General features: G+C 46.4%; 1 protein-coding gene across 9 annotated transcripts in view; it reads left to right on the top strand.

The window, feature by feature from the left end:
• The window catches only part of LOC146804998 (arylsulfatase D-like), a 480,817-nt gene extending 472,647 nt beyond the window's left edge, over positions 1-8,170 (top strand). For 6 of the 9 annotated variants that reach the window (XM_085622134.1, XM_085622141.1, XM_085622137.1 and 3 more), the window contains 2 exons: positions 2,666-2,787; positions 6,230-8,170. In XM_085622134.1, coding sequence (XP_085478260.1) covers positions 2,666-2,787; positions 6,230-6,585 — 478 coding nt within the window. In that variant the 3' untranslated portion in view covers positions 6,586-8,170. The remainder of the gene's footprint in view (positions 1-2,665; positions 2,788-6,229) is intronic. The other 3 variants (XM_085622142.1, XM_085622140.1, XR_014967772.1) reach the window with 2 other exon arrangements.
• Positions 8,171-14,191: the final 6,021 nt, after the last annotated feature.

Below are 14,191 nucleotides of genomic sequence, written 5' to 3'. Positions count from 1 at the left end.
CTATGGTGAAATTATGGTGCCTGCCGTCACCAAGGACCTATCTCTAGGAAAACACTATTTTTGTTACTAAAACTCAAGTTTACCAAGATGCCCTAGAGCCCAAGTGATACATGCACATTTAAGAACAGTTTACAACCCTAACTGCCATTTTCTGATGGCAAAAGCTGGCCCAGTGATCCAGGATAATGAGTTCACATTGGCCTCCAATGGAAACTTTAGGCTCAGGGAGAGAAGGATTTCACCAAGGAAAGGGAAGACAGCTGCCTTCTTCTTACATTTCAGAAACCGTTTATGCAAACTACAATATATGATTCACTTCACTGGTTCTTCTACAGCCCCATAGCTGTCACCTACTCAGGGGCATATCAGCAACAGACGGCGATAAATATCGCAAAGCGCGCTTAGCGCTTTTATATTTATCGCTGCCTATCGCTGTAATTTATCGCCTGGATAACGCGTTATTAACAACGCGTTACTCCAGGGCGATAAATTTTACATCAAAAGTGGCGTTATGCGGGAATATCGCTGGTAAACCAGCGATATTCCCACAGCGATAGAAGAAACCTTGATGATAGGGAGATGTGGATTCAGCCACTGAATCCACCTCCCATTCCCTAGATAGGGTAGTCATGAAAATTAGCAGACGTAAAATACCGGCGATAACAGTGGTTAACGCTGTATTTTACATCGCTAAGGGTGTCCTGGGCCGTATTGTAAATACGGAGTAGGGCAGTTAAAGATAATTTTCAGTTAGTTTTTGCAGGGAACGCCTACTTTGCATCTCATTAGAGATGCAAAGTGAGGCGTGAACTAAACAGGAGCTGATTCAAGGAAACACGCGATAGCGTGCCCTTGTAAATAATGCGATAAAATTATCGCCGCTTTTCGGCCGAAAACGGCCGCAAAAGCGGCGATAATTGTGTATCGCCTCGTTGTTAATATGCCCCCAAGTTCCTTAAGGATCCCCAATTTCATTTGTGCTTTTTAATAGGTACATGCTCCTGACCTACATCGTGCTCCTCGAAAGACTCAAAAAGGTTCAAATTGCTAAACTCATGGTTTGTCAATAACTGGTTACAGACCTAGAGGGGTAGCAACTCTCCAGATGTTGCTTTGCCAAATTAGAGAGTGAAAGTATGTGTATGTGGGTATGCATGTGTGTGTGTGTGTGTGTGTGCATGCGCGCATATGCGTGTGTTTGTAACCCACACACGCCATCACACTGTTGGAAAACTCTAATGAAACCAGACAAACACCAGTTCTGTGAGGACCATCATGCTGTGGTGACCAGTCCCCATGGATGTGTATTGGTACTTTCAAGTGACTGCATCAAAAAACCTATATGGCACATTTAACAATACTTAGCAACTCAGGGCAGCAAGCAAAGTTGCTGCACTGCGTGAAATGGAGAGAGCAGAAATGCACCATATCTTCTAGGATTGGCACACTTGGTTTCCCTCCTAGTGCTGACTAGAGCCAAGACAGGGACCCTTGCACTGTGATGCAAAGGCTGCTTTTGTTTCAGGCAGGATTGTTTGTGTGCAGGAAGGGACACCTTCCTGCACAAAATCAATACAAAGTGTCATTTTCCACTTTCTACGTGTGATGCAGAAATAAAGATTGTTCTCCTTGTCATGCCATCCTCTGGGAGGCACACCCAGGGACACAATCCCAGGTTCTGTCAACTCCATGGGTGAATGCATGGGAACGCTCATGCTCCACCCTTGGAATGCTTACCAAACAAGGCACTGTGTTACATTTCTTTACAAAACCATGCAAGGGCGCAGACATTGCCCATTGCGTGGCTTTGTAAATTTGAATTAAGGAATTGCGCCGCATTACGTCATCTTGCGTGATCCAAGGACAATGCAACTCCTTGTTAAACCTGGACCTAAAAGCGCAGTTGTATGATTTCTTCCCCTGAATAACTTACCCCTGTGTCAAAGGTCCAATGGAGTTAGGATAGTAAATACAAACTTCGTTATTGTCAATGGCCCCACACATATGTATGGCATGGAAGTGTGTGTGTGTTTAAATAGCCAGGATGAGGCGGAAAGGTAAGAAGTCTATTTTGAGTCGGCTGGTAATCCAGTAGCCAAAAACTCATGTTTTTGTCTGAAAAAAGGATTACAAGTGTCCTTGTATTTACAGGCACATGTCACCTAGAAGAAGCAGGTGGGAATATGCCAGGAAATAGCCTGGTACTTGGGAAAAACATTCAGAACACGGTGCGATAACACCAATTTCCTCATGTAATTCCTTATTCCACATGTAGAAACTCAGAATCTCCTAGCAAAGGTGCAGGTAAAATAGGTGCAGTAGTACAACATCTTATTACTAAACCTCTCGTGATTGCCCCTTAGGCACTCATTACAACTGGCCCCAATATAATCCTCACTATAACTGGGCCTATCAGAATTTACAGTCAGGCCTAATTAGGGAGTCCCTGAGTTGCAAAACACAGGGAAACTGGCTGTCTCTAGGGTCTTGTGCGTCTTTTCTTTTCCCATCATCATGTCTTTGTATAACTACATGCTGTATTACATTTTCCAGTGCCTGTTAAATGCATTACAAAAACCTACAAACTATTGATTTTTGTTTTTTTATGGAAATAAAATTATAATGCTTCCTGCTTTAAGGAACTCTGTTCTCTCCATTGTATCAGAATAATTGATGGCCGGAACTTGATGCCCCTACTCCAGGGACAGGTGAAACACTCGGAGCACACGTTCATGTTTCACTACTGTGGGATGTCTCTGCATGCAGTGCGCTGGTACCAAGCAGAAAGTGAGTACAATTAATAATAGACTCACACACAATTTTCATTGATTCAAATGACTTAGAGTACTAATTCTGTAGCTTTGAGTTGTGTCTGTGATGTACATGTGGTTATTTGTTCTTATTACACAATCTAAATTCTGCAAAAAGTGGTTAATGCCTACTAGGCCAGATTTAGCAAGCCTTTGCACCAGTTAGGTATCGCAAAAAGTAATGCAATTGTGTGCAGAGAAGGGCCGAACTGGCCGTAGCGGGCACCAGGCGTTTTCCCGGTGGGCCAGTGCTGCAATATCAACCCCGTAACAAAAACGTCAGTGGCGCTTGACACTAGCACCCAAACTGGCGCTTCTCAGTAGCATCCCCCCTCCCCAGGGGCCAGTCGAACAGAATTGCCAGGGCTGGTTTCTGTTCCCAGTCTGCCCGTGGTGCAAAAGATTGAATTGGGATTTACTTTCCTGATTTACATTGGAATGTAGACCTATAGTAAAGCAAAGAACCGCTTTGCACTACTTTGTGTCACGGGGGTGTCTCATGGTTGGCACATGGGCGCTCTCATGCAGTCACCAATGGTTTTTAATTCAACACCCTATCTCTTAAATATGGTAGACAGAGCTTTGCACTAATCATTGATGCCTCCTTGAAGCAGGTGAAATGTTCAAGAAAAGATTTCGGGCATAGTAACAAGGCGGCGCTATAAAATTTTCGCCGCATTTGCGGCCGTTTACGGCCGAATAGCGGAGATAATTTTATTGCCTTATCAGCAAAGACACGCTATTGCGTGTTTTGCTGACTAATCGCCCATTTCCAGCACGCCTAACTTTGCATCGCTAATGAGATGCAAAGTAGGCGTGGCTGTGAAACCAACCAGGGAAAATATTGCGAAGGCAGCTTCGCAATATTAACAAGGAAGGGTAGCGATTATTTAAATCGCGTTAAGTATGCCTTAACGCAGGAATTAAACGTCTGTTAAATTTCTGACTAAGGCATACTTAACATGGGGGTGGATTCTGTGGCTAAGACCACAGGCGCTATCATCTAGGATATCGCAGTTTTCCACCATGGAAAACTGCGATATCCACACTATCTCTTGAATTTTTATCGCCTCTGTTATGCGCATTGTTGATAACGCGCTAACCGGGCGATAAATTCCAGAGATAAGCGGCAATAAATATGCAAGTGCTAAGCGCACTTTGCGATATTTATTGCCGGCCCTTGTAAATATGCCCCTTCTTTTCTTCAAACTTTTCCAACTTTGCATGTCAGTTGTAATGGAAAGCACAAGTACAAGATAGGAAAAGTCTAAACTATGTCTAAACATAGTATTGTGTACCAGAAGGATACCCTTCCAGTACAAAACTTTTGCTACACAACACTCATACAGCCTATCAGTCTAGCGCAAGGGTGAGTGCATGGTGCAAGGCAGCAACAAGTGTGCCAGTGCAAGGAAGAGAAATACAGCACCGTATCTTAGCAGATTTGGGGGCAGATTTACAAATGTTTTGCCCTGAGTGATGCAAATCTGCGCAAAATGATTTTTTATTTACTTTCCAGCATAAAACTTGTTTTGTGCTCAGGGCCGTAGCACAGGCCCCCGCATCCCCCAGGGTGCGGGGGACCCCCAGCTGCAGGGGGCCCTCTCAGCACAGTACTCAACTGAGCGCTCCGGACACAATCCGGAGTGGGGGCCCCTCTGTGTACATTGCAGGGGGCCACTTAAACTTTCGTTACACCACTGTTTAGGCTCGAACGTTGCCTGAACGTAACACAAAGCAGCGCAAGGCACTGCTTTACATTACTCTCGGTCAACGGGGTAGTCCATGAATGGTACATGCGAGTTCCCGGGCATCCATCCATAGTTTCTCACACAAAACCCCATCTAATACAATAGACAGTGGTTTGCACCAAAAAATAAAGCCACTTGAAAGCAGGCGTTAAGAATGAGAAATGCTTTTATTTTTCTTAACATTTCCCACTTTGCATGTGTTCTGCTCTGTACGGCATGCATCTAACATGGGAACAGGTTTTAAATTAGTCCAAACATAGGGGCAGATTTATGTTAACTGGCGCATCCCTGCATATCAGCAGGGATGCGCCAATTATTATGCGCCACAGCTGCGCCACCATGAATGCGCCGCATTTATAATGCGGCGCACCATGGGGCAAAAACGGCACAGATGCGTGACGCATCTGTGCCGTAAAAGTGGCGCATTGCTGGAGTTGCGTCGCAAGCGCGACGCAGCTCGAGCAATGTTCTGGGGGGCCCTATCTGTACAATGCTATATCTTAATGGATGTGGCACTTTCCTGTTCTCTCCCTGTCATTCAATGCAGCGCAGCAATGTTTTGAAAATCTGGACAATGGCGTTGTTCCTCTCCCTCCCTTGCACACAGCACAGAACAGAAGCTTTGGTTGCTGTACAACATTGTGTAAAATGTATGAAAGAGTATAAAGAAGTGAGGCACAAGAACACATTAAAGAGGCTGGTTAGTACATTTTGTTGGAGAAGCAAGGCAGGTTAATACACTTAATTAAAGAATAGATGGAAATATGTGCTGTCTTTTCAGATATATCCAAAATATGTAAAGGCATGAAACGCATGAATGTTTAGTCTCTAATTGTATTAGGTGCAGCACCATTTTCATTGCACAAAGCGAACTAGAAGCTAGGCTCACAACTGCATAAAAACCTTCTAGGCTGCGGCTCACATAGCTCTAAACTCTGCTACAACAGACAGTGTGTTGAAGGAGCTCCCCATTGGTATTTGCAGATAGCAAGAAGAGGTGCAGGTATTCTTCAGTCAGACCTTATAACCCCCCTCATGAGAGCCTTACCTTTCCTATTTAACTAATTAAACTAACAAAGCAGGTCTCAATGATCTTTGGGTTTAAAGACCAGCACTGGAATTAATGTCTGTGATGACATAGAGTGAGACAGTCACCTCTGTTGCGTGCATAGTGCCTGGGGATGCAAAGTCACTCGCTGCACCCGCTTGCATGGAGAGCTCTGTGCCCTCTTTAAGGAGCAGGCACCTACCGCCTGTACTCTAAGAAGTCACTCCGTATTTCATTGAATGTTCTGCTCCCGGGTAAGATGCATGTTTGTGGCTGCCCTGGGGGCAGTGCATTCATGTTAACTGGGTACACTGTCTCTGTCTGTGCTAGTTGTAACTTTTCAAAGGTGCTTCGGGTGTAGACTGGGGCAGTGTGCCCATACTTTAATTGGGAGTTCTGTTGCTTTTGGTGCAGAAATTGATAAATCTTTCTAACCATTTGAGTTCCTACACAACAAGTTGTACATATGATACTTTAGGGGACACAGTCAGCTGATCTTGCTTATTTTATGAATATTCACCTGGACAAAAATGTAGTTGATGCATTAATGTAACACATCAAGTGGTTGCCTCATTGCTATGTCTCAATAGCATAATGCATTTGTGTTTCTTGTCTACCAGCTGGCTCTATATGGAAGGCTCATTATGTAACTCCTGTATTACATCCAGAAGGTGCCAGAGCCTGCTACGGGAGGAGAATGTGCCAGTGTGCTGGAGAACTTGTACGCCATCATACACCGCCCCTGCTATTTGACCTCTCAAGAGATCCCAAAGAAGAAACCCCTCTTTCACCTGACACAGATACACAGTTTGAAGCAGTCATAAAAACCATGAGTAGAGCAGTAGAAGAGCATCAAAGGACAATAACTACAGTGCCCTTACAGTTATCTGGGTCAAACAACATCTGGAAACCATGGTTGCAGCCATGTTGTGGAACATTTCCATTATGCTGGTGTGATAACGAAAGTGCTGGTTAAAACACTGCAGTCTGAACCAAACAAGTCTAACAGTGTACAAATTGGGTTATACACAATCAATAGGGCGATCCTTAATTTAACGTATTGGCGTAAGACCTTGGTGGATATATTTGCAACTTTCTCAAGATTAAGTTAAATCATAAATGCCTACCAATACACACATATTGGTATTAGACTCTCATCTGCTCATGTTCATTACTGCTCCATCATTAACGCCAAAATATTGACATCTATTTTTGGGACTTTTGAGAAAGTGGTATATTAGATGAGGGCTGTTAGACCTGACAGTCTTAGGGTAATCTTTAATCAATATTGTGCCAGCCTCCCTCCTTTATCTGACCTTGTCTTTGCTGGCTTTAGGACTATGTGCACTTTACCACTGCTGACCAGTGATAATGCACTTGTGCTCTTGCCCCTACACTTGGTAATATTGGCTTAACCCCAAATGGCATATTTAATTTCCTTATAAGTCCCTTGTAAAGTGCATTACATGTGCTGCGGGCCTGTAAATTAAATGCTACTTTCGGGCCTGCAGTGCTCTTGTGTCACCCATTTAAGTAGCCCTCTAACCATGGCTCAGGCCTGCCATTGCATTTTCTACCTGACAAGATAAACCTCTGCCAGGTCTAAACCTTCCATTTCCTATAAGGTAGGCCCTATTTGACCCACAGGGCAGGTTACAATGTATTTAAAAAACAGTACATGTACTCTTAAGTTGTATATGTCTTGGTAGAAGGAAACTTCCAATTTTGTTTTTCAGTACTGCAAGGCCTATCTCTCTCGTAGGATAACATTGGGATTGCCTTATGACATATTTTAAGTGTAAGTCCCAAATGTAAAGAGATCGTTTTTTCAAGGTGGGTGTCTCGGGACTCACAATTTAAAATCACAGCTGATGGTGAAGTTGGATTTTAAGTTGCAAATCTGAAAATACCACATTTATAAAGATACCAAAGGGGATGATGGACGGAGCGTTTGAGCAAATCAAACACTTACCCCCAGTCAACTGATCTGGGTTTAATCCATCATCATTCTTTAGCTCCCTCCACCACCCCTGTTCAGACATTGCCATTGCAAATCAGTCTGACCCTGTGCCTTATGGGAACAGTCCATCCTGAACTGCCAAGCCATGTCTTCCCTGGACCGGAAACAAGCATCCTGGTACCGGTTTCGGGTTCATAACCCTCATCAGCCAGACTATCTTGAATCCAGCCGCAAAGTGAGCAAGGGACCCTCGTCTGGACATACCTGCCAACTTAGGGCGAACAAAGCGATACCAAAGGGGATGATGGACTGTTCCCATGAGGCACAGGGTCAGACTGATTTGCATATGGCCATGTCTGAACTGGGGTGGTGGAGTGAGCCAAAGATTTTGCACTTTGTTGCTTGAGAAAGAAAGAGAGCAGTAGAGCACCATATCGATAGAATTTGGCACCCTCCTCCTTTGTCCATAGCACCACCGGACAATCAGGCTGCGAGAACCATGCGCACACCTTTGTGCCACAGTGCAGAGCTATCTGTGTGAGCCTAGCAAAGATTTTGCACTGAAAGTATGACTTTCCAATAAAAAATGCCTACCTTTAAACCTTGTCCAATTTTGTATGTGTCCTCCACAGTAGAGTATACATGTAATGTCGGAAAAGAAAGTAATAATAAAAGCATTTCTCTTTGAAAGTGTCTATTTCAAAGGGGAGTTATTGTTTTAGGCAAACCTATGTCTACTTCTTTTTAGTAGATGGGGTTTTGTGTCAAAAGAGTCTTGGGTGGTTGAACGAGAAGGGCCATGTACCACTCATGGAACTCCCTCTTGCTGTTCAGTAACTCAAAGCAGTGATAGCTGCTTTTTTGTGCTACTTTCAAGTGAATTAAATTGGAAAAAAAAGATGTTACGTCGATTTGCATCACTTTTAAGATGAAAACATGGCGCAACATCTTAGTAAATACACCCCTTAAATGTCTGACAGCAAAAAGACACAAAAGGAATGGATAAAAAAAATGTAAGTAAAGTATTTTTGCTACTTATATAGATTGATTTTCAGTGACACATTTTGTCTTATTGAACCCATACGTCATTATCAAATCTTTCACTAGGTGATGTAGATTAAATTATCTGCTAATATTTGAACAAAAACACAAGATTTTCAATTCAATCTTTTATGTTTGCATGTCAGAATATTGTATCCAGAAATATCATCCAACATCTATATCTTGTCCTAAATAATATTTACAAAAATACTGTATCATTGGATTTGATCTTTTATTAATAGTTACAAAGCGACAATGTTTTTGTAAATGATATGTAGAGCATGATATGTATAACACACAAGATGATGGACGGAATGTTGCACATTGCCAAAACATTCACCCCCAGTCACAGATCGGGGTTTAATCCATCGTTATTTTGCTCACCACGCCACCCCAGTTCAGACGTGGCCATATGCAAATCAGTCTTGACCCTGTAGCTCATGGGAACAGTCCAGCCCGAACTGCCAAGCCATGTCTTCCCTGAACCGGAATCAAGCATCCTAGGACCGGTTTTGGGGTTTCACCCCTCTTCAGCCAGGATAGCTTGAATCCTGTGGCGTAGTGAGCACGTGACCCACGTCTGGGCATACCCTTCCCACATAGGGCGAACAGCAAAACACAAAAGATGATGGACGGAATGTTGCATATTGGCAAAACATTCATCCCCAGTCACAGATCTGGGTTTAATCCATCGTTATTTTGCTCACCACGCCACCCCAGTTCAGACATGGCCATATGCAAATCAGTCATGACCCTGTGCCTCATGGGAACAGTCCAGCCCAAACTGCCAAGAGTTGTCTTCCCTGGACCGGAATCAAGCATCCTGGGACCGGTTTCGGGGTTTCACCCCTCTTCAGCCAGGATAGCTTGACTCCAGTGGCGTAGGGAGCACGGGACCCACGTCTGGGCATACCCTTCCCACATAGGGCGAACAGCAAAACACACAAGATGATGGACGGAATGTTGCACATTGGCAAAACATAAACCCCCAGTCACAGATCTGGGTTTAATCCATCGTTATTTTGCTCACCATGCCACCCCAGTTCAGACATGGCAATATGCAAATCAGTCTTGACCCTGTGCCTCATGGGAACAGTCCAGCCCGAACTGCCGTGCCATGTCTTCCCTGGACCGGAATCAAGCATCCTAGGACCGGTTTCGGGGTTTCACCCCTCTTCAGCCAGGATAGCTTGACTCCAGTGGCGTAGTGAGCACGGGACCCCCATCTGGGCATACCCTTCCCACATAGGGCAAACAGCAAAACACACAAGATGATGGACGGAATGTTGCACATTGGCAAAACATTCACCCCCAGTCACAGATCTGGGTTTAATCCATCGTTATTTTGCTCACCACGCCACCCCAGTTCAGACATGGCCATATGCAAATCAGTCCTGACCCTGTGCCTCATGGGAACAGTCCAGCCCGAACTGCCAAGCCATGTCTTCCCTGGACCGGAATCAAGCATCCTAGGACCGGTTTCGGGGTTTCACCCCTCTTTAGCCAGGATAGCTTGACTCCAGTGGCGTAGTGAGCACGGGACCCACGTCTGGGCATACCCTTCCCACATAGGGCGAACAGCAAAACACACAAGATGATGGATGGAATGTTGCACATTGGGAAAAAATTCACCCCCAGTCACAGATCTGGGTTTAATCCATCGTTATTTTGCTCACCATGCCACCCCAGTTCAGACATGGCCATATGCAAATCAGTCTTGACCCTGTGCCTCATGAGAACAGTCCAGCCCGAACTGCCAAGCCATGTCTTCCCTGGACGGGAATCAAGCATCCTAGGACCGGTTTCGGGGTTTCACCCCTCTTCAGCCAGGATAGCTTGACTCCAGTGGCGTAGTGAGCACGTGACCCACATCTAGGCATACCCTTCCCACATAGGGCGAACAGCAAAACACACAAGATGATGGATGGAATGTTGCACATTGGCAAAACATTCACCCCCAGTCACAGATCTGGGTTTAATCCATTGCTATTTTGCTCAACACGCCACCCCAGTTCAGACATGGCAATATGCAAATCAGTCTTGACCCTGTGCCTCATCGGAACAGTCCAGCCCGAACTACCAAGCCATGTCTTCCCTGGACCGGAATCAAGCATCCTAGGACCGGTTTCGGGGTTTCACCCCTCTTCAGCCAGGATAGCTTGACTCCAGTGGCGTAATGAGCACGTTACCCACATCTGGGCATACCCTTCCCACATAGGGCGAACAGCAAAACACACAAGATGATGGATGGAATGTTGCACATTGGCAAAACATTCACCCCCAGTCACAGATCTGGGTTTAATCCATTGTTATTTTGCTCAACACGCCACCCCAGTTCAGACATGGCCATATGCAAATCAGTCTTGACCCTGTGCCTCATCGGAACAGTCCAGCCCGAACTACCAAGCCATGTCTTCCCTGGACCGGAATCAAGCATCCTAGGACCGGTTTCGGGGTTTCACCCCTCTTCAACCAGGATAGCTTGACTCCAGTGGCGTAGTGAGCACGGGACCCACGTCTGGGCCTACCCTTCCCACATAGGGCGAACAGCAAAACACACAAGATGATGGATGGAATGTTGCACATTGGCAAAACATTCACCCCCAGTCACAGATCTGGGTTTAATCCATTGCTATTTTGCTCAACACGCCACCCCAGTTCAGACATGGCCGTATGCAAATCAGTCTTGACCCTGTGCCTCATGGGAACAGTCCAGCCCGAACTGCCAAGCCATGTCTTCCCTGGACCGGAATCAAGCATCCTAGGACCGGTTTCGGGGTTTCACCCCTCTTCAGCCAGGATAGCTTGACTCCAGTGGTGTAGTGAGCATGGGACCCACGTCTGGGCATACCCTTCCCACATAGGGCGAACAGCAAAACACACAAGATGATGGACGGAATGTTGCACTGTGGCAAAACATTCACCACCAGTCACAGATCTTGGTTTAATCCATCATTATTTTGCTCACCACGTCACCCCAGTTCAGACATGGCCATATGCAAATCAGTCTTGACCCTGTGCCTAATAGGAACAGTTCAGCCCGAACTGCCAAGCCATGTCTTCCCTGGACCGGAATCAAGCATCCTAGGACTGGTTTCGGCGTATCACCCCTCTTCAGCCAGGATAGCTTGACTCCAGTGGCATAGTGAGCACAGGACCCACGTCTGGGCATACCCTTCCCACATAGGGCGAACAGCAAAACACACAAGATGATGGACGGAATGTTGCACATTGGCAAAACATTCACCCCCAGTCACAGATCTGGGTTTAATCCATCGTTGTTTTGCTCACCACGCCACCCCAGTTCAGACATGGCCCTATGCAAATCAGTCTTGACCCTGTGCCTCATGGGAACAGTCCAGCCCAATCTGCCAAGCCATGTCTTCCCTTGACCGGAATCAAGCATCCGAGGACCAGTTTTGGGGTTTCACCCCTCTTCAGCCAGGATAGCTTGACTCCAATGGCGTAATGAGCACGTTACCCACATCTGGGCATACCCTTCCCACATAGTGCGAACAGCAAAACACACAAGATGATGGATGGAATGTTGCACATTGGCAAAACATTCACCCCCAGTCACAGATCTGGGTTTAATCCATTGTTATTTTGCTCAACACGCCACCCCAGTTCAGACATGGCCATATGCAAATCAGTCTTGACCCTGTGCCTCATCGGAACAGTCCAGCCCGAACTACCAAGCCATGTCTTCCCTGGACCGGAATCAAGCATCCTAGGACCGGTTTCGGGGTTTCACCCCTCTTCAACCAGGATAGCTTGACTCCAGTGGCGTAGTGAGCACGGGACCCACGTCTGGGCATACCCTTCCCACATAGGGCGAACAGCAAAACACACAAGATGATGGATGGAATGTTGCACATTGGCAAAACATTCACCCCCAGTCACAGATCTGGGTTTAATCCATTGCTATTTTGCTCAATACGCCACCCCAGTTCAGACATGGCCATATGCAAATCAGTCTTGACCCCGTGCCTCATCGGAACAGTCCAGCCCGAACTACCAAGCCATGTCTTCCCTGGACCGGAATCAAGCATCCTAGGACCGGTTTCGGGGTTTCACCCCTCTTCAGCCAGGATAGCTTGACTCCAGTGGCGTAATGAGCACGTTACCCACATCTGGGCATACCCTTCCCACATAGGGCGAACAGCAAGACACACAAGATGATGGATGGAATGTTGCACATTGGCAAAACATTCACCCCCAGTCACAGATCTGGGTTTAATCCATTGTTATTTTGCTCAACACGCCACCCCAGTTCAGACATGGCCATATGCAAATCAGTCTTGACCCTGTGCCTCATCGGAACAGTCCAGCCCGAACTACCAAGCCATGTCTTCCCTGGACCGGAATCAAGCATCGTAGGACCGGTTTCGGGGTTTCACCCCTCTTCAACCAGGATAGCTTGACTCCAGTGGCGTAGTGAGCACGGGACCCACGTCTGGGCATACCCTTCCCACATAGGGCGAACAGCAAAACACACAAGATGATGGATGGAATGTTGCACATTGGCAAAACATTCACCCCCAGTCACAGATCTGGGTTTAATCCATTGCTATTTTGCTCAACACGCCACCCCAGTTCAGACATGGCCATATGCAAATCAGTCTTGACCCTGTGCCTCATGGGAACAGTCCAGCCCGAACTGCCAAGCCATGTCTTCCCTGGACCGGAATCAAGCATCCTAGGACCGGTTTCGGGGTTTCACCCCTCTTCAGCCAGGATAGCTTGACTCCAGTGGTGTAGTGAGCATGGGACCCACGTCTGGGCATACCCTTCCCACATAGGGCGAACAGCAAAACACACAAGATGATGGACGGAATGTTGCACTGTGGCAAAACATTCACCACCAGTCACAGATCTTGGTTTAATCCATCATTATTTTGCTCACCACGTCACCCCAGTTCAGACATGGCCATATGCAAATCAGTCTTGACCCTGTGCCTAATAGGAACAGTTCAGCCCGAACTGCCAAGCCATGTCTTCCCTGGACCGGAATCAAGCATCCTAGGACCGGTTTCGGCGTATCACCCCTCTTCAGCCAGGATAGCTTGACTCCAGTGGCATAGTGAGCACAGGACCCACGTCTGGGCATACCCTTCCCACATAGGGCGAACAGCAAAACACACAAGATGATGGACGGAATGTTGCACATTGGCAAAACATTCACCCCCAGTCACAGATCTGGGTTTAATCCATCGTTATTTTGCTCACCACGCCACCCCAGTTCAGACATGGCCATATGCAAATCAGTCTTGACCCTGTGCCTAATAGGAACAGTCCAGCCCGAACGGCCAAGCCATGTCTTCCCTGAACCGGAATCAAGCATCCTAGGACCGGTTTCGGCGTATCACCCCTCTTCAGCCAGGATAGCTTGACTCCAGTGGCATAGTGAGCACGGGACCCACGTCTGGGCATACCCTTCCCACATAGGGCGAACAGCAAAACACACAAGATGATGGACGGAATGTTGCACATTGGCAAAACATTCACCCCCAGTCACAGATCTGGGTTTAATCCATCGTTATTTTGCTCACCACGCCACCCCAGTTCAGACATGGCCATA

The sequence above is a fragment of the Triturus cristatus genome, chromosome 8, assembly GCF_964204655.1.
Source record: "Triturus cristatus chromosome 8, aTriCri1.1, whole genome shotgun sequence".
In the NCBI taxonomy this organism is placed as follows: Eukaryota; Metazoa; Chordata; class Amphibia; order Caudata; family Salamandridae; genus Triturus; species Triturus cristatus.
The sequence above is the reverse complement of the archived record's forward strand: the minus strand, read 5'-3'. Positions and strand labels throughout refer to the sequence as shown.